General features: G+C 34.2%; 1 protein-coding gene across 2 annotated transcripts in view; it reads left to right on the forward strand.

Moving 5' to 3' along the window:
- Positions 1-640: 640 nt before the first annotated feature.
- Positions 641-26399, forward strand: part of LOC127071487 (collagen alpha-1(XVIII) chain) — a 211259-nt gene continuing 185500 nt past the window's right edge. Inside the window, exons 1-2 of one of the 2 annotated variants that reach the window (XM_051010911.1) lie at positions 641-1267; positions 17728-17798. In XM_051010911.1, coding sequence (XP_050866868.1) covers positions 1257-1267; positions 17728-17798 — 82 coding nt within the window. In that variant the 5' untranslated portion in view covers positions 641-1256. The remainder of the gene's footprint in view (positions 1268-17727; positions 17799-26399) is intronic. The other variant, XM_051010827.1, reaches the window with a different exon arrangement.

Raw genomic sequence — 26399 nt, forward strand, 5'->3', positions numbered from 1 at the left:
AGACATCACAGAAGATGTTTGATGATGACATGTATCGTAGATGTAGTAAGTACAGTAAGGGCCGAGAGAGAAAGAGAGAAAAAGTTAGAAAGAGACGAAAGTATTCGTAGGAGTCGCGAGATGGCGACGCATTGGCTGACGCCGGGCGTCGTTTGTGCGGCAGTCGCGCGTACGACGCCGTCGCCGCCACGTGGGGAGGGAATTTGAATCAGGCGCCACACGGAGGCCGGCACACGAGCGCGAGAAAGTGCCGGGACGCGTCGCGAGAAACCGAGACAGAGAGAGAGAGAGAGAGAGAGAGAGAGAGAAAGATAGGTGCTCTGAAGCAAACGAGGGTGCAAGAGAGACAGACCCAGAAAGAGAGCGCGAGAGAGAGAGAGAGAGAGAGAGAGAAGGACATACAACGAGCTTAGCCATCTCGAGCGCCGTGCGATCATTCGCACTCGCCGGCTTGCGTTTCCGTCGTACAGATAAAGAACGGTCGTGTATCTATTCAGCTTTTCTCGAAGAATTTCACATGAAAAACGAGATTTAAAAAAAGAGATATAAAAAAAATATATATATATATAGACAGAGACACTAGAAAGAAATATATATATATATATAAAGTATATAGTATATATATATATATATATATATATATATATATATATATACATATATATGTAAAGAAGGGAAGAAGAGAAAGAGACAGAGAGAGGAAGAAGAGGAGAGGGATAAAGGAAAATAAAGAAAGAAAGGAAGGCAAGAGTGACGAAAGAGAAGCCGTTGTCAGTGAGTGGCGAACCGTGGAACGGATTGGACACGGACTAGGAGTCCTTCCGCGAGTCCTTGAACTTCAATTCGCCGATCGATTCGATCGTCCCAGAAAAGGTCGAGAATCGAGGCTAATCGGTGTACGTTAAGGACTAGGAAAGGTTGACCTCTCTTATAGACAAGGTCCGACCTTGGATATCAGCGTCGCCACCGTCGCTTTTCAGTATTCACGTTTTCTCGATACTTAACTATTACATATGGCCCTTTATCTATCTTTATCTCTCATTTGTTTCTCGTATTAATTTGTTGTGGTATTGCCACAATTGCCATTCGTTATTTATATCCTTCGGAGCCGGTTGAGGTGTCGAAAAGAGGAAGAGATAGAAAGTTGTTTCATTGTGTGTTTGTGCGTGTGGTCTGAAGAATAAGGAGAAGAAGAGGAGGAGGTGGAAAAAGGCCTACGAGATTAACCACCTGTCACGCTGATGGAATGACTCAATATGTGGCCTAGGTGAGTGTAGTTGAGAAAGAGAAAGAGAAAGAGAAAGAGAGAGAGGGAGAGAGGGAGAGAGGGAGAGAGAGAGAGAGAGAGAGAGAGAGAGAGAGAGAGGGAGAGGGAGAGAGAGAGAGAGAGAGAGAGAGAGAGAGAGAGAGAGAGAGAGTGCGCATGATACGTATGTATCTATACGAAAGATAGATAGATAGAGATAGAGAGAGAGAGAGAGAGAGAAAGAGAAAGAGAAAGAGAAAGAGAAAGAGTAGTTTACAGCATGCGGTCGAGAGCAGTCGAGGGTGGTAATTGGAGGGAGACGAATTAAAGGGGTTAAACGTTGGCGAGGGTGAATGAGCTACAGGTAGCTCTCTCCGGAAGTTTACAAGATACTAGCCGGTAAATCTTGCTTCATTGATCGAATATATCTTTTTCTTATATATCTAGTAATTCATCGTAGTGATTAACTCAAAGGAAAGTTATATTTTCCACCGATTTTCCTTAATTTTTCATTAAACGAACTCAGCGGAATCAATAATGTAATAAATCGTATTCGATATAAAGATATGCAAATAGCATCGAATTTGCTTTTACGAAAGAGGAAATAGGTATTACGAATAAATCGATTTGAGATCGTTTATTCGAAAAGCATCCTAACGCTTCGTCTTGATATGGAAATTCCTTGGTAAATCGTGTTATCGGTCAAAGCAACGTTATCTCTCTCTTTTTCTCTTTCTCTTGTCTCTTTCCAACTTGTTATATGCGATTCGATTCCACGAAGGGAAGAACGTTTAGGAGAGATTCAAAGTAGTAGACGGTATTAATCTCCGGAATGGAGAAAGGGAATTCGTACGCACGATGCACTGAGCTTATCTGTATGTTTCTTACGTACAACGTACGTACTAAAGACATACATGTGTAAGTACATGGATACATGGATACGTTATACATTCCTTTTACACGGGCCAGTAATGGTAGTTAGTAGCGTAGGAAGATGGCGAATAGAGAACGGGAAGGGTTCAAACTGGCACCATTAGCGGTTAAACGTTCTCCGAAACTACCTTTGTAATAGCATTTAATTAACAGAGATGTGACCTTATCGATTTTAGAGCGGCCGATTAATTTCATTGTATAATAACGCTCGATCGTAAGAGAACCGGAGGCTCTTCTCTCGTTCTATCACGATCTACCTTGAGAGCTTTCATAAATTTCTAACGATATCATACTACATGCCTCAGTCTCTCTCTCTCTTTCTCTTACTTTCTCTTTCACCCTCTTTTTATCTTTTTTTCTTCTTTTTTTCTTGCAATAATACTGAACGTCTACCGTTTTTTTTTCCTTTTAATAAAGATCTACAAATATTCGTCTACCCGCTTTATTTCTTCTTTAAGCATAGATTAGATATCTGATTTTTTCGTAGGATCATGTCAGATTTATGTTATAGTCGTTTGGTATCTTTCGAGAACGCGTTAAGCTCGGATCTTATGAGATTCGCCTTGTGTCTCGGGTTAGGGTCGCTTGATTAGAAGGACCGAATTTTTTTTTACACGTATGGTAACCGCTTTCACAAATGACCAGATTACATGGGACGAAAAAAGGCAATATGCCTGCTCTATGACACTGATGGTATGTCGTTGATAATAACTGTGTGTGTGGGTGTGTATATATTATATTCATTGAATTTTAAATCGAATTTCATATGATTTATTTGATCATAATTGATATTATGTCATAATGCTTTTAATTTTCTTACAAATCTTGTCGACTTTAATAAATCATTGTATTTTGTTATCTAAACTTTGATTTTATCCTGTCAATGAAAAAGAGATTTGATCTATATCTCGATTTGAATATATCTGGCGATACGCTAAGTTAAACTTTACTTGGCTTTTCAATTTATCTTTAGATCTTGGCAAAGACGTGGTTTATTTGCTTGGATGTATCTATTGAAAGTAGTTGCAAGAACGTTGAAGAGATATCTCGATCTTTGCTATCCGGAAAAGTTTAACCGGTAAGATTACTTTCTGGTATTGGCAGAATGTTTGTTTCGTTACGTGGCCGTCTTTAGTGGAAAAGAAGTAAAGGAACGAGAAAAAGAGAAAGCGAGAGAAAGACTCGAGAAAATTGCGTTATCAACTTGGAAAGAACAAATATCCTGTTGTTTAAAGCACGTCCCTTTGTTTTCTTTGAATGAAGTTAAATCCCGATATCAATTGACCAGTTCGCTAGTTTCGCGTTTTCTCTCGTAAGACAAACGAGAGAGAAAGAGAGGAAAAAAATAGAGAAAATCGATTGGAGATAGAGACATTGTCATTACCGGCCAACTTGCTGGTACATTGGAAGATCAACTTTATACGACCGGAAGCACAACTGTTGCGCGTTTAACGTTTTATATTGGCCACTACCGAGCGGATAAATACGTTCCGCTCAAACATATCACGGAAATCCTACGATACTAGTGCTCGTTGTAAACAATACGATACTCGTTGTAAACAAATTTGAAACGGATATAGACAAATCTATAGCAAAATATATTGTTAGACTCGTTCCTGAACAAATTTTTAATTAGACTCGTTTCTTTTACTTTTATGCATATTGCGTTACACAATATTCGGATTCGTTACTTTGAACAAAATGATAAAATAAATGAGGAAAAATGAATATAAATGCGAAAAAAGAAGAACGCCATTCGATAATATTCCGGAATAATAAATAAGAGAATTAAATTTTCTGCATTGTAATATATAATCGTTCGAGTGTCACGATTCTTTGCAAAAATTCGAACGAAAATTGCGCTATAATTTGCGTTTCTCTAATTCCATGTCGAAAAATGCCAAATGTCGTGATCGCGCTGTTTTTTTTTTTACTTATAAGCAATAAAAGTAATGTATCATCGAATTCGTTGTTATCACGATATTTTTATGAGTATAAGTATTGTGAAAATATTACATCTAAAAATGGTAACGGTGAATAGACGCATCGACAAAATCCGAGTATGCAATTAGTATGACTTTTACGGACCGATAGGTTGACATTTTTAGGCAATGAATAGGACAACCGTAATCGCATCGCTTGGCACTCTAACGGATAAGGGTTAGATCGTGGATCATTCGAGGGATTTGAACGTCGATAAAAAGAAAAAAAAAAGACAAAAAAAAAGTATTAAGATCAACCGATAGATACTCGATTGAAATAATAAAAAAAAAAGAAAGAAAGAAAATAAAGAGAAATCGAAGAAAATAAACAAATAAATCAACTCTAGCTTCTCAGAACGTTTCTCATGTTGATGAAAGTAAAATCACGTGCTTTTTATCCCCTCCTGCTTAGAGACATACTAGAGATCGTTTCAGAGTAGGAAAAAACTAGCTGAAACACGCGTGCCATGTGACGACCTCGCGTTAATCCTGTACAGATCGTATTTACGAGTCGGTGGCCTCGCACGAACGGCCGGTATTCGGTGCACGTGTTCGCTCGTGTCATCCATGCATACTCTCGTTTAAAGAGTATGTACATATGTGTGTATATGTCTGTGAGAGAGAAAGAGAGAGAGGGAGAGAGGGAGAGAGCCGAGTAGGCGCACGCAGTTATGAAAACAACACACGTACATAGAAACGGGTGGATAGGCCACCCTCGCGGTCCTCAGAGCACGTGGCTTGCTCGAAACGACGCTCGTAAACGAATCTTGAAATTTCGCATTGCACGTACAGTCGTCGAAGTCGACGAAATCGTAGATAAAATTTTCTTTTGCGGTAAACGAAGGAGGATGAAAAAAGAAAGAAAATGAAAAAGGAAAGTAGAAAATAGAAGAGTAAGAAAAAGAATGAAAGAGGGACAGAGAGAAAGAATGATAGGGAAGAAAAGAAAGAAAGAGAAAGAGAGAAATATAGGGAAGAAAAGGAAGAAAGAGAAAGAGAGAAATATAGGGAAGAAAAGAAAGAAAGAGAAAGAGAGAACGATACGGAAGGAAAAAGAAAAAGGGGGAAGTTGAAAATCGCAGCAAAATGAAAAGCGATAAATACTTCCATAGCAACTCGTGCGGAAAGGGTTGTAAAACTTTGGGAGTTATCGTCGATTGTACTTTTTTTTTCTACTATTTTTGCGAACTGCCGCAAGTGTATGGATAGTAAATATTGGTTTACGATAGCCATTTCTATATCTCCTTTAGTTGTAATGTTTGTTTGTTATTTTATTGATTGTTATTGTTTTTTTAAACGAAAAAACATTCTTCTTTGACATTTAATTCTCTACGAGAATTGTATTATTTTGAAATAATTATGTTTCGCGTTTCATACGTTAAAATTGTGAAATACTTTGGAGTTTTCAGTAACTGTTTTAACGTCTCAGTGCAAAGATAGAAAAAAACTGTTTATTAACTTGTCATACGATTGTTTTGCAAAGTTCAGATTTACTCGTTTAATTGTAATTTTTAATACTATTTTATACATGTAACGTGGATGTTAAGATTGTGTAATTTTATCTCTCTCTTTCTCTCTTTCCCTTTCTTTTTCATTTTTTTTTATTTTACATGTAAACGCAGTGCTAGTGTAAAATACGAAAAATACGTCTGAAGCACGGCAACTCATTTCGTCCTCCTCAAATATTCCCTCTTTCACGCTGCAATTCTTTACAACCGCACGTTTCACCAAAGAAAAAAGTTATTTACTTAAAAAAGATGTTTCCTTCGGCGTGAACTTCGCTCTTTTCACCATACTCCCGACGACTTTACGATGCTGTTATCGTAAATTCTCAGATATGTCGACGATCCACTTTGCTTTCTTATCCAAGAGGAACATCCTCGTATTACCATTGTTATTATTATTATTATTATTATTATTATTATTATTATTATTATTCATTAGGACATGCTGCCTAAATAAGAGTTAAGTAAGATGTTTGTATAAGCATTGATGTTTAGTATAAAACGTTAGTATAAGATCAAACAAAAAAGCAAGCAAGTATTTCACAATTTATTCTAAAAACATCGATGGATAGGTGCTAGGAATAAATCATATATTTTGAAATCAGCAAAATAAATGTAATAAAAAAAATAATAATATAATTACATATTCTCGTCTCCGTGAGAAAATGACTTAAAGAAAATAATTCAATTTATTATTACTATTTTAATTATTTTATTTATTATTTAGATAATCTACTTTAGCGATTTAATTTATTATTTCTATTTTAACTATTACTATTAACGAGAGAAAGATTTTATAAAATACAAAAATTTATCTATCAAATTTCAATTAAATTGATCTTAAATTACAATATAATTTGACTATGTCTATTTAGAAAAGAATGGATAATTGTTGTTTCGAACAAATAAGTTGTTTACTAGGAGATAACTATATCCATCGAAGAAAGAGTATGAAAGTAATCGTTGTTCGATCGACGAAATACAAAACGATCTTCAACTTATTTATATTATATGGAATCGAATGGCTTCTTCGAATCTTTATACTATAGGTTACATGGAGAGCCTTCGTACAAACCGGTCTTAAAGTTGCAGGATGGTGTAATAACAAATGGAAACAAATTGCTAGAGCCTTTTCAATGTTCGCAGTATCTTTCGCTGTAGGTTTCTCCCACGTATACGGTGTATTCTCTTTCTTACATTTATTCATTTACGCGTTTTCAATTATTCGATATGGGAATTTTCGTAAATGGAAGATGTTTTAAAATTTTCCGAAGTTGTGTCTCACGAAGGTTATTTTTCAATACGTTATTGCGAAAACATCATTTATTTGTTAGAATAAGAATGTGTTCGTTTTCAAATCTGCAATTTGGAAATTCTATTAGCTATTTCCATCTTTTTCTTTTATTTAATATATATTGTGAATATTATTTATTCGTTACTTGAAATAAGAATGTGTTCGTTTTCAAATCTGCAATGTGGAAATTCTATTAGCTATTTCCATCTTTTTCTCTTATTTAATATATATTGTGAATATTATTTATTCGTTACTTGAAATAAGAATGTGTTCGTTTTCAAATCTGCAATGTGAAAATTCTATTACCTATTTACATTTATTTTTTTTTCTTTTGTTTAATATATAAATTATGCAAATCAGAAACTCAATCGTTATAATAATTTTCTATTTTTATTATAACGATCGTATCTATTCCGAGATAGCCAAAGTTCTCCATACAAATAGTTCTCTCTAAGTTTCTAAAAATAAATTACTCGTGTAACGACTCTCGCGCTCTATGAATTATGGACCATTGTAGATTCCAGTAATAGAAAGGAGCCGAATGCGTTTCTCCTGTGGAAAGACCTATGAATGTTTTGCGTGTAACTATAAATTCAGTTGAACTCTTGCATTTGTACTCGAGTCTTTTAATGCAACATAATGTTCTAAATAATTCGTCTGTCTAATCTAGGATAGTGCTCGTCGAATTTCGAGAAAATCTTGAAAATCTAGAAAAAATATCATTTTTCATTTAACGTAATCGATCCCATAAGTCTCATCTTGTTATTGGAGATCTGTCACAATCAAAAGATAATTTTTTTCTCCCTCTTTTTCTTTCATTCAGTCGATTTTAATTCTGGAAACTAATGCTGGAATAGCTAGCGATAAAATATAAAAGCTCTTTTGAAGAAGTTTTTACGAGACGAAGCGAAGAGACGGCTGGTGGTCGAGAAAAAGTAATTAACGAAAGATCTACGCGCTCGAATGCACCGCGTTAGTTTTCTTATGTTCACCAGGACTTTGGCAACCTCTGCTACGAGATAATTAGACCGCATGCGTGTCTAATAAGAAAATATTGTTCCTCCGAGGAAATTTTCGTTAAAGAGTACCTACCATTTTAGCAATAACTTTAATTTTCTTTCCGTTTAAACGTGATCTTACGTACTGTGATATTTATTTTTTCTTTGTACAATGTCTAATCAGCAAACGTACCATTACGAAAGTTTCAGTATCCGTTTTTACCAGTTCCTGATAAGTTAAAGGAATTTTCTTTCAATATTTTTTAGAAAAATGTCATTTTTCATTCTATGATTGGTTATTGATTTCTTTGCTTATTTATATAACATACAAGTATATTAATTGCATCTGTTTTTCTTATTGGTTTCTGTGATAATTTTTAAAGGTCAAACGAATTATATTTTCTCATTAATAATTCATGTCGCTTCTTCTTCTTTTTGTGAAATATTCATAATATTATTTACGGTTGACAGATCTCGTTCCTATTTTAAGTGTTTCCCCCTTTTAGAATATATAATTTACTCTCCTTATTGTTTGAAGACCGTAACGGGCAACGCCCTATTTTTCCTCGATCAGGGTAACGCGCCTTCCATCAACGCCTAGTTAAATCACTATGTATTTACGATTTCCGTATGTCAGATAGAGGAGGCTAATTTACGATTGTCCCTTCAGGGATAATGGACCCTTGAGTAACTCGCTTCATTGTCTAGATAACAACGGACGAAGGCACGTCATGGAAAGCACACATAAATTCCAATGACGTTATTCGTAAATTATAGCACGTCGTTTAGCTTCGTAAAAAATTATTCTTTATATATACATGTACGACAACAAATATGAAATTTTTGAACGAACGAAAATATGAAACTTTATAACGAATGAAAAAGATACAAAAATTATGAATCCTTCTGTTAAAGAAAATTTTTTTCCACATTACATCATCGTCATCATTATCATCGTCATTTAACAATTATTATTATTTATCGAGAAAACAACACAAGAAGTTTACTTCGATTGTCACTCCAACACTACGGTCTGACTTTTCCAGTAAACATGTGTGCCCCTGTTTAATTATCTTGACGATACCAACAAGTTCGTTGGTTGAAGTTTAACATTTCCAGCACGAAACGTTGAACCTTCGAACCGGAATGTCCGTTCTTCCGGAACGACGTTCACTCGTTTCATTGCTTTTACCCCTTCTACCGAGCATGAGAATTCGAATCAACCGTTTGGATACCTCTTCCTAAAACAAGTTACTCTCTCCCCCCTCCATACACACTTCCGTGCGCGCCTAACATGGCAAATTTCTCTCTCTCTCTCTCTCTCTCTTTCTCTTTCTTTCTCTCTCTCCCTCTCTCTCTCCCTCTCTCTCTCTCTCTCTCTCTCTCTCTCTCTCTCTCTCTCTCTCTCTCTTTCGTGCACTCGTTCTATTTGTTGAATTGTTGGCAACTTTCCACGTTTCATTGTCGGCATTTGTACGCGTGCCTCTTCTTACATCTGTGACTTGAAATTCGTAGCAGGTGTCTCGATAAACGTGGATGCTGCGGAGATCCTCTCAGTTTCTCTCTTCCCTCACTCGCTCTCTCCGTCTCCATTTCCCTCTTTCTCTCTTTGTCATTTTAGATTCTCTTTCGACTACTTTCATTTTTTCTTCCTTTTTTTTTTTCATTTTCCTACCATTTCTCCAGGCTCTCGAAACGAATTTGGCTTGGACTATGATAATGAGCGAGAACGTATGAACAATCACGCCCTCAGAAAATTCTGCTAATTAAACCTGCTCGTGCGACCGTACGAATTCCACTCTTGTAATATATGATTGTTTGTTACATAATTTATGACTACATACGAAAAAATTAATAATAAAATCGACAAGCATAAAAGCGAGTTACACACACGTATATTTGTTGTTATTAAAACTGAGAACTTCATTCGTAGTTTAAATTTAATGCTCTTATAAACGATTATTTATTATCATTTTATGTTTATGAGATTAGTTATAATTAAAAGTTAAAGTTTTTATCAAATTCGTACTGAGCTATTCAACGTCAATAAGAATTTTCTCCGTATTGTAAAGATTTTGACGAATTATGTGATTCACTTTTTGTAATAAATAATATTTAATAGATGATTCTTTGCAAGATTCAGTTTACATATATCTTCACAATGGCCGTATATACAATTGGTACGTGGAACACCGGTCACGTAATTAGTAGAAAAGCAATGCAGTGAACAACGAAGGTCGACAATACGAAGTATCACACCTATGATTTCATTATTCTCGCGAAATATGAATTCTGTCCTGTAGTCTCACCCTTCTCTTCTCTTCGAACCAACGGGAAATTTCGTCGTCCTCGACGAGGACGATAATGAAACGAGCTTTTGTAAGGTTCAACGATTTTCGCCGACGTTTCATCCTCGCGAACACGGAGGATCGCGGGTTGGCAATTAATACGCTAATTGGCGGCCTCGCACGCTGATTAATACAACTGTAACAATGTTCTCTTACCACTACCAGGACTGTACGAATACATATACATACATCATATATGAATTTGCACATACTGAGCGAGTCGAAAAAATGTATAAAGTCGAACAATTTCTTTTACGTCCGTCTTGCTATATCGGAATTTCTGTTGGTTTTTTTTTTTTGAATATTTTAAATTCAATGACTCGCAAAATTATTTCACTTATTACGTTTTTCTTTCAATTCGTAAACCGGTGACGATGAGTAGAAACATTTAACTTTTCTTCTGATAGAAGAACAAATATCATGTTTCTCATTTTTGTTAACAAAAAAAAAAAACAATATTTTACAATATTCTTTCTTTTACAATTCATTAATGTATTAAAACTTTTGTTTCTACAGTCGAACCATTTAATTCTTAATCAAAATTTAATTAAATCTTATCTATACTGCGTTCATTGATCGAACATTTTTCCGGTTAAGAAGTCAAATTTCCCATAGTTGGCGTTTCTCGTTTGACAAGAACTTTCTAACGTGAATTATAGCTAATATTCCAAAATTTACTAGCGGTTTAGGATAGGTACTTACTTGTATGATCCGGGATATAGATTATGTAAAGACGTTTCAACCGAAGTAGGAACCCATAGAATTACATCCCATAAGCGTTTGAAAGTAATCGGAAATTTTTAACGAAAATATTCGTGATTTAATACCGAGATTTTTTTGGTTTCTTAATAAAATTTTAGGAACATTAATTTCATTCTTTTTTTTTAATACTTTTACAATAAAGCGATTAGAAAATATTTTACGCGATTTGTTCGTAAGCTTATTTATATTCAGAAATAAAATCTTCTTTTTTTTTCTTCTTTTTTTTTTTTTTTTAGTTTAACGATCATAACGATCTTTATTTCTGTTACTGCTTTAACGGTCATTGTTCCGAGAATGTTACAGTCATTTCGGATTTCGCCAAGAGACACGTGGCTCTCCTAAACGTCGGTTTATAGATAGCGTCGTATAGTAGAAACGACTTACGTACGAGTTCCGCACTCAACTTGCGATCCACTCTCTGAATTATCGACCTTACAAGTTATGGTTCCGTAGACCGACCTCCAATACTAGTAGCTCATTTTGGATGGTCTCCAAACTTCTTCGACATTCATTAGCTATATCCGTCACGGATCGAGAAAAAGCAAAGAGATAATCGACGATCAATTTTTGAAATACAATTTTTTTAGCTTGTTTGTAATGAAATTTATTGCCTATATCTATAACATTCAATTTTCACAATAAATGTAACAAATTGTTTATAAATATTAGATATCTTATTTTGATAAAAGTCACAGAATTGGAAACGTGTTTAAATATTTTTAGTTATCTGATATATGAATTGAAATAATTTTAACTGTTCTTCGCGATTCCCTTGCCCTTTGATGTTTTATTATTTATTATTCGCAGGGATCAAAAGCGAGAATCTTTTACTCTCCAGACGTTCCCTTTGATCATCCAGGCCAAACGACAGTCTTTAAGATTTTTTTTTTCGGGCTCTCTATTCATATCCATGTAATTTTTCAAGCGATATTAATCTTCTACTTACGCTCCGTTCGCTTTCTACAAGTATAATAAAGGTGTTGAATTTTAAACGTATAATATATACCTAGGTAACCCTGCGACGACAACTGCGAGCATAAACTTTTTAACGATTTTATAACATCGACGCTATGAGGATTTAGTTTAATTAAACCAAGTTTCGGAAGATGTTGGGTATTAAGTCGAAGTTCGAACGAATTAACTGGAATTACGAGAGCTTATGTAAGTTTTGAAAACTCTTTCGGATCCTCCGAATCTTCCGTAGAGCTTTAATTACGTGAGTCTGTATCAGACTGTGTAAAACTATTCGACTTATTATCTTCGTACCTAGAAAATCTAGAACCTATCTGACATTAATCTCATGTTAGTTTTAACTAGTGTTTATGTTCTTAAGTTATACCATGAATTCTGTCACGTTTTATTGTTGGAAACGTATAAATAAACCCTTACTATAGCTTAGTAGTTTAACTTGCTTTGAAATTTATTTTATGGTAGAGATTAGATAGAGAAAATGTTTATTTATTTTGATCATAGAGATATTTAGCTATTTATTTTAATTTATATGGAGATTAGTCAGAAGAAGTGTTAACTTCTTAGAGAAAAAAAGTACTTTAAATCTGTTAAAAAATAATATTAAACGTCAAGTTTTCAGATTTGTATATTCCGATGCTTCTTTTTCTTCTTTTTTTTTTTCTTACAAAGCAATAGCACGAAATGGTCTTCTAATAAAATCCATCGTATTATCGGTTTATTGACTCCCCCGTTGGTACCATTACGTTTTCAATGCATCTGTCGGGGTGACGTTAGTTATTTATTCAAGCGGACTTCGCCAAATGAAACAAGCTCGATAACAGAGGGCTGAGATTGAAAATATGCATACAATGGACGCTACCGGTTGGGTCCGCCCCACGGATTTACAATTTATCATTTTCAAAGTGGTCATTCGTATTCAGGATTATCAGAGCAGTTGCCTTTAACGGATATCGGATTAATCGTTGGAACGAACTTCAGCTTTTTTCCTTCTTTTTCTTTTTTTTTATTCTTTTTTCTCTCTTTTTTCTTTTTTCTTCTTTTTTTCTGTTTTTTTCTGTTTTTTTTTTTTTTTTTTTACCGAATTGTTTGTCGCGGAAAGTAATGGGAAAATATTTTTTTCATCGTCGTCGGAGGTTTTATTAAAACTTTGCACTTTGGTGCACGGGCTGCCAATTTGTCCTTTCGAAAGCTGAAATAAATTTTCTCTTTCGTTTTCTTCTTTTTTTGTCTTGTTTTTCTCTCTTTTTTCCACCCATTCGAAGTCGTTTCTTCCTTCTGGATTTTGCGGTCCAGCAACCGTTGATCTCGCGGGAACTACGACGAAACGTAAATCGTTGCGGTCGCTTCCGCCTCTTCGAGATTTATGGTCACGCAAATGAAAAAGTGTGGAGAATGTGCTAATTGTATCCGTTGATTAACCGCTGGTGCCACTAATCTCTTGGCTTGTTCTCTGTGACGTCGACCGCAAACGAACTTGACTTTATTTTTTCTTTTGGACTTTGTTAACTGTTTTCTTCTTTTCCTTTTCTTCTTTTTCTTTTGCGAAAGATTTATATTTAGATATTAGAAGAAAAAGAAAAAGAAAATTCAGAATACAAAATTTTCTTTGATATTTTTATTACATTATTAGATGTTTACTTCAAATTTTCATACATCGAAATGCTAATTATGATTGGTGTTTATCAAATTGGTGTTTTCAAAGCTGTTAGTAATTTTAGAAATTTATGCAATATTTAGAAATAAATCGATTACCTCATAAAACGTAAATCATAGTTTAATCGCTAATATCCGTTTCTAGGTAATAATTAGTTAAATATCATTCTGTTAACATTAACTCTTCTATTAACAATTTCTTGGTTATTACGATATGAGATAAGAATAAAACGCTTGATATAATCTCATTCGTAAAGTTTGAACATTCGTAATAACGATCGTAATAGTTGGATCATTCTTCACGCATCGCTAAGAGACATAAATACATATTTATTCATCATCTGTGACTCATGCTAACGCAATTTTCTCATTAATAAAACGATTACTAACTCGATCGATTGCATACTTTCACGAACGTTATAACGCTTCCAAGAAAATTTATTGAAAGATTTATTATGGTAATAAAAAAAATGTTGGAGACAAAAATGGATGGTTCGAGGTCAATAATATTTTTTTTCTCTAGTGCACAAACGCATTCATTATTGCAAAAATATGATCATGAATATGTAGTCTACTTCGAACCATTCATCTTTTTCCTCTAACATTTTTTTTTAAGTTCAATCAAAAAAAAAGATATGTATGGTTCGTTATAGTCGCATGAATTTTCAGACGTTTTTTCAAAATACCTCGCGAACTAATAATTTTTTGACATTGTACTATTATTCAACATTATACATACGACATTCTACTATAATATTTTTTTATTTAAAATAGCACGAGGAGTCAAGTTACGCGAAATAATAAAGTTCCATTTAAAAAGATACCAATGATCTCGGAATCTCGAAAGAAAGTAACCTTGAGAAAAATTGTTTGCCTGACATAATATTTCTCTCTTCAAACGAAAGTGAAAACGTTTTTCACCTTGGCATTCTTTCCTAACGTAAAAGATAAACGAGATATTTAAGATGTTCAAGTTAGATAGGACATTTTATATAGTACATTAATCTATATGCAATGCATATTATTTACATAATTTACAAATATATTTTACATATCTATATACGTTTTGTATACTTAACCACGATATCACGGTACATTGAGCCTTCCAAACAAAATCTTAAATTTTTATCTTGTGAATTATGACGAATCTGATGCCAAAGAAACGAGAACGAAAGGAGCTATGTTAACGAGTTTTATTTTAGTAGGAATGGCATAGAATCTCTCCCATAATTTTCTCGAGCATCATAGTCGTTGCTCTTAATTATTCCCATAATTGGAAGTGGTAGCGCGTACGGCAATGCTTTTGGAATACTCCTTGTATTCTTTTAATTCCCCTTTTATGCGCGATATTCTCGAGCAGTGGGTTAATAGGGTGTCGTCCTTGCTCGTTATCATTATCATCGATGCTGTGGCAAGCGGTCAGACGATGTACATTCTCATTTCGCGAATCGTTTCTTGTTAAATAGCCAGGACGACGAGATTGAGATGATCTTTTGAGCACGCTACGTTGGCTTGACTTATGACATCATTATTTTGTCATGGGCCATGTGTCCAACCGGAAAACGAGAGCTTAAATCTCGTAGGAAAATCATTTTACATCATTCTTATTCTCATCATTCTACTTATATTCGTTGTTGTTATTATAAAAATGAAAAAGAAAAAGAGAAAAGAAAACGTTTACTCTTAAGAACACTTGATTACTTTTTCTATCTTTTGACAGATTTCATATTTCTTGGAAATTCTCTCTAGTTTTGTCGTTCTCTATCGCGAATGTTTCAGAAATGATTTTTAATATTTGCCGAAGAATAGAACTGTATTCAAACTAATTTCAATTCTTACAAATCGATTAAAAAAATCGAAAGAAAGAAGTTAAACTTTATTCGGCTGGAATGAGAAACGAATAAAAATGTCGTCCGCGTAAGAATGTTGGTAATATCGAGTAGACATACAATCATTCGCTCGGAATAGAATGTTCGATCGATCAAGTTCGATAAATTTCTATTAAAAAAAATTTTTCTTGAGCGATAGAAAATATTTCTATTTCATTTACATTCCATGCATTGTTGTAAGTTTGCGTGACGTGAATTGTAGAGAAATTTGTGATATTCCAAAATCACGTATATCGCAAATTTATTGTATTAACGAGTTTTTCTCGGGCAAATAAAATTTGATTTTATCTAACTCTACGTTTTACATAAAAATTGATTTTAACAATTATTATTCCGATGTTCTCACTTTCGTCGTAAAATGGTATGTAACATCGCTGGAAGTAATGTAAACGTTATTTTCAATCGATTGATGGAAATCGACGACGACACGGGCTTGGTCGTGCTCGTACGTGCAGTTAGAGACATTGTTGTCTGTGTATTACACGCATTACGTAAGGCCGGTATTCTCGATCGTGATTCATGTCCGACATCTATTGGCAAACGCCCACGCAATTCGCAGGACAACGTTCTGTGTATTATATAAAGAGACTCCTCTACGTGTCACGGTTATCGATGGGAATATCTCTGATATTAGTGACCTTCTGAAGGACAAAAAATATATGTATACATATAAATAATATTTATATACATATGTATGTATATATTATGCATCGGGTATTTATTTCAAAGCCTTAAAAAAAAGTGAAAAATCGTTCTCGAATATTTTTTATCAAATTACTATCTTTTTTTGTTTTATTAACAAGTTTTATTTTTAAACGACTTTAAACAAATACCATCGGAATAAGCGAAATTCTATTCACGTTTACTCCGTTGAAGTACGATCCTGACTGGGTGAGCGTTTTGCGGACGTTTTACACTGTGCGTGTTACGCATCGCATTCAAAAAGAACGCATTCGTAGTATTTCGCAATACGAAACGCGTTGTAATCAGTTGCATTAAAATACAAAGTTCATAGTTATAAAACGCCCGCGGAGTTCTAATCTTATAGGTATATTTACCTATCGTATCTGCAGATATTTACATTTGCATTTATTACATGCATATGTATACATAGACAAAATAAAAAAGATAAGTCAAACACGAAGTTCCGACATTGAAATTCTTATCTCTTCGGTATAATCTCCATTCTTTTGTCTCCGTACTAATATTCCTATAGAGAGAACTTCGTGTCAAATATTTCAACGAGCAAACAAAGGCTTATTGAGAAAAATAGGATCGTAGGAAAGTCTTCTTGTTGCTACTAATGAAAAAAAAGGACAAAAAAGGAGTGAGCGAAATCTGAAGAGACATGAAAAATATAGAGATGATTTTCAGGAGAAAAACAAAATATATACATATATAAAAAAAGCCAATTTTTCGTTGAATATTTTTTAAACCAGAGCAACGTATCTAAATATGTTGAAGCATTGTTCGCCGGAAGAAACAACGTCGTTGTTTCGATTTGTTTTAACGCTAATTTCATGCCTTTCTTCTGCGAGAGATCACGTAGTTCCTCTATTGCCGCCGTTATCCTCCGACAGCAGAAGGAGAAGTAAAAGGAGGAGGAGTAAACTGCAGAAGGACGAACCAGTCTTGCCACTTTCGTTTTAATCGTTACCATCTTCCACTTTTGCCCTCTTATCCTAAATACCCTCTCCCCACTTTTGGCCATTCTCTTTTTCTTCTCTCTTTCTCTTCCTTCGTAATTAGTATTACCTTTTTCCTATGCTCCCTGAAGCTTCTCTTTTCTTTTCTATCCTGGGAATGATGAAAAAAGAAAAGGGAAATGTTGATAATGATAATAACGAAAAAATTAGTTCGGTCCAATGGCACGCGCGTTGAGATGTTTCGATAGTCTTTACGAATGAAATTTTTTCTATTCTTTTTTTTCCTTTTTACAGAAATTGTATATTTCACAGTAGCAGATTTTCTTTCTCTTGGTTGATATCCGACTTTTTGTATTTGGAAATAATATTCATGATTTTCTTTTTATAAAATAATATATGTATACGCATTATATGTATGTTACTTGCCTATCGATTTTACTTTTTTTTTTTTCTTTCAAAATTCTTCCACGATATTTCTAATATATAAAATTTGTTTCAGAATATTGTTCCTGGTCTTTCTCGTTCTCCGAACGATCCATGGCCGATCGGATTTCTTTGGAGAGAAAAAGGGTAAGCGAAAAAGAAAAGTGAATTCAAGTGTTAGCAATTGGATGAATATTTCTTGCTAGATAAAAGTTCTCTGGAATATCATCCCTTTCATTCTCGATGTCGTCCAATGTTCACGAAGTTCGAAGGACTACGCTACGATATAAATCGTTTTCCATTTTTACGCTGTCCGAGTACGACAGCGATTCTCCTTGGGATACACAAAATATTTTCTCGTTCTCCTAGGATAGCTCTTGACCATATAAATCGGATAGTTTACTTCGAACGGTTCTACTGGAATAGATTTCACTCTTGACTTTTCAATTCGAGCCTTTCCGTTAGTCTCTAGATTTAAAACATCCATCTATGTCAGTACTTTCGAAGAGATCAAGACAAACGTTTCTTTTTGATAGTCAATTTATTGAAATAATAATAGTATTCGATTTTTACGAATTATATTGGAAAAGAATTGGTTCTTTTTTCTTTTTATTATCTTAACGTAATATAGGCAAGTTGTGTGTTGAAAACTAAAAAAAAAGACTACCTAATAACTATAACAATAAAGTTTAATCTAGATACGATAAGAACGATATTGTAACTTTGAAGTCATTTTACTCGGATCGTTTCGTTGTTAGAAGTGGTCGAACAACGAGGGTTTATTCGAAGATAACAAAACTCGAATGACATTGTGTTTCGATCGTAAAATGACGAGAGATATATCTCCGAGTCACAACAATGAAGGCAACACAAAAGAGACGGTCTAACTTCTGGTACAATTCATACCTATTCATTTTATTATTGTTATAACACAATCGAATGTAGACTACGTTAGAAACGGTAGTAACAAAATTATATAAAATTCATAGACATTTCAAATATTTTCACAGTTGGTTGATTAAATTTGAAATTTTTTTTTCAAACCTTTTGTTCGAACTTGTTAATTAATCGTTATTACGTTTTTGTCTCTTAAAAATAGATACCGCGTTAACTATTCCATTTTATTGATCAATAAAAATATAAAAATATATTGCAGAAGTAGCCTGGCCGAGTAAACTTTTTTAATACGAAACACATGTGGTTAATATTCGTGTATGTGTTTCGTACTTTCATTCCGTTCGTGTATGGTTAATGTACTTCCATTTCGAGAACTTCATTTAGCGAAACGGTGTCTAATAAACAAATATTTTTTCAATTTACATGATACGACGTAAATGTTGGTTTATATAAATTTTGATAATACGGATTATCAAATAAATAATAAATAGCTGTGTATTTCGATACGTATTTATTATGTAAAGGTATATAATCGATCTATAAAAATTCTAATTCCATTATTTACGATATTACGATTTAATCGATGTAAAAGTAGATGAAAAAGTTAGATCATCAAAGTTTAAAAAATTATTAATAAAATTCCTAGGAAAGTCGAATATATTTGAAATAGTTTTAAAACGGATCGACTAATTTGAAAGGATCGATCGAGATTAATTACACCATGCGTCGTCTCATTTTGCGTAGGAAAATATTTCAGGAAATGAAAAAGCACGCAAGAGACACGAAGGAACGTAATCCGGTTCGCGTCGCACGTCGTCGAGCTCAATTCCACGATTTTCTATTTCCTTTTGCGGCCTTTGCAGTTTGTAGAGAAGGGAAGAAGGGAGGATGGAAAGGGGTTGAAAAGGGATAGAAAGGTCCGCTCTCGCGTCAGTGGGATACTTAAAATCCAGAGAGCGGATTTCCAGCCCTCGTCACGCCTCGGTCTAATCTGCCAGTTTTATAAGGATACCGTGCTGCGATATTCCTGTGGGAATTCGCCGAGAGGATTTTTCATCTCTTCGCTAACCTCACCGCAGTGACCTTAACCAAGCGCTAGTAAAGCGTTCACAAGCCACGCGTACCGTTTCGTTCGAACGGCATAGTAGTAAAAGTCGACGTATGCTCCGACGGGTACATAAACGTATTCCACGATCCCCTAATCTCTTTCAACGAATCTCTTTTTCGTTAGAATTATTCGAGACTGCTCAACTCTCATTCCGAATCCGTCGAATTTCGTGTTCCTCTTTTTTCCTCTTTCACATGTCTATATTTATTTTTATTCTTTTTATTTTGTATTTAAATTAGCGTTATAATATCATTTTGCCACACCTTTATTCCGTTTACTTTGATAAAGCAAAAAAACAAATACGATTTTCTAATGGATAGTCAATGGATATCTGTTTCGTTAAGATTATTCGAGATCACGCTCGACTTTCTTAACGAGTTTGACGAATTTCGTGTTTTTTTTTCTTTTTTTTCCCCCTTTTTTTCTCGTGTTATTGATATCGCTGTTATAATATTAGTTATTTAATCGACTTTGTAAGACATTTTTTGAAATAATTTACAATAAGAAACTGAGAAGAAATGAAACGGTAACTTTTACTCTTATTAAACAGTCACGCTTTAAAGTATATATTTCTCAAATTGAGTCCGAGTTAAGTCACCGTTGAATTAGTTTCGTTTAAGAACATCTTTCGTTCGCACGACTTTCTCTCTCATCAAAGCGCGTGGAAATTTTAACGGAACAATGAAGAAATTGTCTTGTTCGTCCCGCTATTTCATTTTATTTTATTATATTCATTCCTTCATTTTACCAAAAAGTTCTCAACTTGTTCGCCGATCCTTCGTGAATGCCGAGAGTTTTAAATAGAACTGTTTGGAGATAGAAGGGGCGGAGTTAATAAAGAAAAGTCCTTTGAGGATAATGACGAGAACGTACCTTTTCCCTTGAAAGACAGTGATCATTGGAGGGTGGTGAGGGATCTCTTTTCTTTCTTTTCGAGAATCTCATAATCCAGCTCGCTGCAATGAAAAGGATATTTTCATATCGCGGATCGATGACGACGAATTCCGTAATTATTCTGAGAGAAATGCGAAAAAAGTTACAAAAAATAAAAATAAAAAAAGAAAAAAGAAAAAGGAAAGGAAGAAGAAAGAAGAAAAAAGAATCCTTTGTAACGAAGCCAAAGTTACACTATGGGTAAGATAGAAAATTACCTTACCGTTAAGAATGAGGAAATGTAAATATTTATAAATTACATTCGCTTTGGATTATAAGCAAAAGAACTTTCCGAGGAAAAGAGAACAGAGGAGGACAGATTTAATCGCTTTTTTTTCCTTGATCTTTAGCTCGCTTATCACGAATGCAAAGGGATCGATGGTAACGGGATTTAGCTAAGGGACGCAGAAAGGGGACCGGATGTATAGCTCCCGCAGGATGCCAGATAACGCGTCTCTCTTTCCCTAAGCTCATTTGTATCAAGTCTGTTCCGGTGTTTGTAGAAACGACTGCTTTTTGTGCTATCATCTACCGCGTCAATATTTAATAGTTGGCCAACGATCAATTTCTGTTGATTCTTATCGGCAATTTTTTGCGATATTTCAAGTTTACGATATTATCCTCAAAATACGGAGCGATAAGAAAAACAACATCTTTTCTTCTCTTGTTCCTTCGAGTCTATATCTCCAAGAAACATTGAAATTTACCGCGCGATTAATCTTCGATCTTTTTCGATTAAAGACTGCGTTCGCGTTGCTTTTATTATTTGAATATTTAATCGATCGATAAAACGGTTCTTTTCGCGATTGTAGTTAAAGAGCTTCGCTCATATCAGCTCGACGTATTATCGTTAGAGGATTTCTCGTTCGTTGTAAGAGATTCTCTTTAAAATGATAATAATATCATAAATTTTAATAAGAAAATATATTCATATCTTCGAGCTTTTCCCCCTTCGTTGCTTTTTTAAGGATTAATCTTCAACTGCGAATTAAATTTAATATCAAACCGTCCCGTTGCGCCATTCGCTTTCCTGTGCTTTCTAAAATCTGTAATTCTAAATCTGTCGTGTGTTTTATGGAGAGAAATTTGAATATGAAAAAACGTCGTTTGATAAGGGAGAACCGAGAGATTCGAAAATACAGACGCTCTTTGATTTATTGTTATACGATTTTGATGTACGAGTGGACAGTAACATTTTATTGTCAGCGATTGAGAACGAAGCTTCGCAATAAACTGGTCAATATGCCGTCTGATGACGGATCGGAACGAGTGTCCCGGTGATTTTCACGAAATAGACCGAAATCGTGCGAGGTAATAGAATAAAAACGATGACGTTGAACTTTTCAGAATACGATCTTGCTCTTCGTATGTGGTCATTGTAACAATACTATCGAAATTTCTTTTCTTTTTTCTTCTTTTTCACAATTTTTTATACGATGCATCGATTATTCGTACATCTGACATTACGTAAGAAAGGAAAAGAGATAAAATAGATAAAGAGAGACACAAAAATAGAAACATTTAGGTGGAGTTTACGATTTAACGTAGAAATTTCTTTTCTATCGAAATTTTTTTAGTTCTCTTTTTTTTCATAATTTTATAAAAACCCATCGATTATCTGCAAATCTGACATTACGTAGGAAAGGAAAAGAGACAAAATAGATAAAGAGAGATACAAAAATAGAAACATTTAGGTGAAATTTACGATTTAACGTAGAGATTTCTTTTCTATCGAAATTTTTTTAGTTCTTTTTTTTCATAATTTTATAAAAACCCATCGATTATTTGCAAATCTGACATTACGTAGGAAAGGAAAAGAGACAAAATAGATAAAGAGAGATACAAAAATAGAAACATTTAGGTGGAATTTACGATTTAACGTAGAAATTTCTTTTCTATCGAAATCTTTTTTTCTTTTTTTTTTTGATAATTTCATAAAACGCATCGATTATGAAATATCCGTACATCTGACATTACGTTGGAAAGAAGAAGAGAGGAAATAGATACAAAGAGACAAAAATAGAAATATTTAGGAGGAATCTACGAGTTAACGAAAAACCCTTTTCCTTTATTCCTCGTTGTCCGTAATCTCGGAACAGAGATTCTTTCATCTCTTTGCAATCGCCGACCTTCTTCTACTCATCCTGATTCAAGGGAGCGCACTCCATTAAAGCAAGAGCGGAAAAATAGAACTCGCTGTGAGGTAGAAGTGTTTGTCGACACGAGATGATTCCACGATTTTCTCGATTTTCTACGTTCGAGAGCCCATTACTCGATTATTCGTGTTCTTTTACCTTTTTTTTTTCTTTCTTTCGTTTCCTTTTTTTTCGCGACGATAAGAATAAAAAAAAAAAAAGAAAAATATCGACACTCCGTTATCTCTTAAAGAGATTGTTTCATTAATATTTCCATAATGTTCTCGTTCAGTTCGATTTAAAAAAGTTTCAAGATCACTATAGTAGAAGAAGAAAGTAGATCGTTGAGAGAAAAGACTAGTAAGTACGAGGAAAACGCAACATCCCGGAGTCGGTCGTCGGGCTAATAGAAGGAAAATATTGAGTTTAAAATTATGAAAAATAAAGAAATGCAAGATGACGTGCGTTTTCCGCTCGCTCGTAGCAAAAACCACCGATGGAGTAATTTTCTAAAAACAGAGTGACTCTCGACTCGATTAAAATTTATGAACTATTCGTGTCCTATTATCGCTTTATCGGTAGAGATAAAAAATCTTTTTTTGTTTTTTTATTTTCTCGTTTATACCTATCTATAATTTCTACGTCATAGAGAAGGAGATATATAATTAGAACGAAAGAAAAAGAAAAAGAGAATAAACAAGAAAAGGAAAGTCCAAAATAGGATTACGGTTGTAGTATATTGTAAGTTACTATCTCATATTTTTTGCGTAAACATTGACATTATAATGTATATAGAGATATATATTATATTTATATAGGTATATTATATATATATATATTTATTATACGTGTATTATATGTATATATATATTTATGATATATATTACGATTATATACGAGAGTTCATATATATGTATATATATTTCAAAATGGAATAAAATCTCTATATGTATATATATGTATGTATATATATATATATATATATATATATATATATATATATATATATATATACTTACATATTACAAAACTCTTGGTGGATCGATAAGAACAACTGACATTTTAAGAGTTCCTAATAAAAGATTCGACTATAATAACTTTTGGACTACCTCCAAGTACTATGATTTTGTAATAGGCCAAAATATTCAAAGGAAAGGCGACTTTTCGTAATACATACGCATCAGCTCATCTTTCTTCACCCCTCATACTTTAAAAATGTTCCGCGTGGCGAAGATATAAATATGTTCGGCCGTGTATGTAAAAAAGAAAAAGATAGAGAGAAAGAGAGAAGAGAGAGAGAGAGAGAGAGAGAAATGTAGACAGGAACGTTAAAGAAGCGGCACGATGAAAACGTTAGGACCTTGTTGCGCATCTTTACATGTTCCTTTTGGGTCGTTCTGATGGGCTCCGGATGTGGGCGTTGATTGGTCGAACGCTCATGGTAACAGTGTTTGTACCCAATAATTCGTCGTGACTCATCGATCATTCTGTTCTTTTGACTCGACGTGAATACGAATAGAAGAAAGAAAGATGGGTATACACACTTTCGATATCCTGCACGTTGTCGTCGTCGCGCACTGTCAAATTTTAATTAAGAATTAATGACGAAACTTTATGAAATTATTATCAGTCTCTACGAGATTTAATCGTAACGTAGAAAAGCACGATTATGAAAAATCGAATGATACGAAGTTCACGAGTGAAATATTGCGGAAGAGATAGATTTTTAGAAAGAATGATTTATGAAAACGATGTTTTTATATGTCCATGTTTTATTCTCATAAATAATTTCTCTTTCTTCTTATTATAAATTTGTTCCTTTGAAGACGTTTATCGTGCTATGTTAGATACGAAATATAGGAGCAGTGAGAAAGAGAGAGAGAGAGAGAAAGAGAAAAAAGAAGAAAGAGAGAAAGAGAAAGAAAGAGAAAGAGAGAGAAAGAGAGTAAATGCAGAGATCGAATGCAAAAACCATAGAAAATCGTGGAGACGTGATACAGTCTGTTGTTGCCTGAGGCAGACATATTGGTCCGGGCGCGTGCTCGGAAAGTGTAAAATATTTCAAGACTCGCTAACCTTCTCTCTCTTTCTCTCTTTCTCTCTCTCTCTCTCTCTATCTCTCTTTCTCTTTTACCGTTTTTCTTCTTCTTCTTTCTCTTTTCCTATCTTCTCCAGCTTTTTCTTTCCCTATGTATAACTTGCCTTATAATATATATCGTCTGCTCGTACTATGTCCTATACAACCCCTCGCCACTCTCCCGCGCATAATCCTGCGGTTTATCAGCCAGTGAATCGCCATTCATGTGCCTCTAAACATTCATATCCTCATTGTAACAATGATTTCCTATTCCTCAACGTCTACCCTCATCTTTCAAAAGAATTCTGTAAACTTCTCATGTTGAAGTATCGAAAGCTCTTCTCGATTTTGTTCCATAGAAAAATTTGCCTTTATCTGTAATTTTTTTATATTTTTTTATCCTTTATTTTTTTTAATAAATATGCTTTTGATATGAACATACATATACATTCTCATCTAGCAGAATTAATTGATGCCGAATTAAAGATTTTATCAAAGTTTACTGCAACTTATCAATTCATTATACATATAATATATATTTAAAAGAGAGAAAGAATGAGAGAGAGAGAGAGAGAGAGAGAGAGAGAGAGAGAGAAATTTGCTATATTCAAAAAGTAGAATCGCGTGGCTATATCCGATTTGCGGGATTTTCGGATGGTTGTTTCGGATGGTTGAGAAAAGGTACAGGATGCTTCGCCGTTTCACGATGGAAAGTTGTACAAGTATAATAAAAGAATAAAGAAAAGAAAATGCAATGGATGGGGTAGAGTGGCGGAAAAAAGAGAGCAGAAGGAACGAAGAATAGATAGGTAGAAACGTGGAAAAAAGTTCGGAGGGTAGAAAGTATGCGAAGAGAAAGGGAGGTTCGTTGTTGCTAAAAAAAAAAAAAGAAAGGAAACAAAAACAAACAAAAAGAAGAAGCGAACAACGCTCTCGTTTTCGGACGAACGCACTCGTAAAACAAGCTGGACGTATCTCGTGCGAAATAAAACACGCTCGTGGCCGGCCATCTTTTTCTACCTGTCCTTCCCATTATTCGTCCGTCTATCTCTCTTTCTCTTACTAGTTTCTCGACACTTCTCATTTTTTTTCTTCTTCTTCTCCTTTATAATTGTATCCCTGCAATAGGTCCATTTTCGATCGTGTATCTTCCTTACTTCGATGTTTATTCCTTTATCTCACAGTTCGCGCATATCTTTTATTGCTTCTTGTCGTTTTTATTCCCGTCGTCTTATTTCATTCGACGACCAACCGAAGATCGATTAACTTTATAAAATTATTACATTTGTTTTGTTTATGTTGAGGTGATCGTTTAGTAAATTAAATCAATAATTTTATGGATATTTTTTTCGTATTGTGTTATAAATATCGTGTACGGCTCCATACAAGATATTAAGATTTTTAATTTTACATTAATTATAATCTATGTATAGAGTTTATAGCACATTTTGATGGAAGTTGAATTGACAGTAAAGTATGGTTCTAGAGCTCCTGTCGATCGTTTTAGTACACACAAGTTGCAGACATCTGGTTAGAAAGCTATGTAATGTTGAGCACAAAAAGCACGTTAGATGTTTCAAACTTCTGGAAGACAAGTC

The sequence above is a fragment of the Vespula vulgaris genome, chromosome 1 (assembly GCF_905475345.1).
Source record: "Vespula vulgaris chromosome 1, iyVesVulg1.1, whole genome shotgun sequence".
Classification (NCBI taxonomy): domain Eukaryota; kingdom Metazoa; phylum Arthropoda; class Insecta; order Hymenoptera; family Vespidae; genus Vespula; species Vespula vulgaris.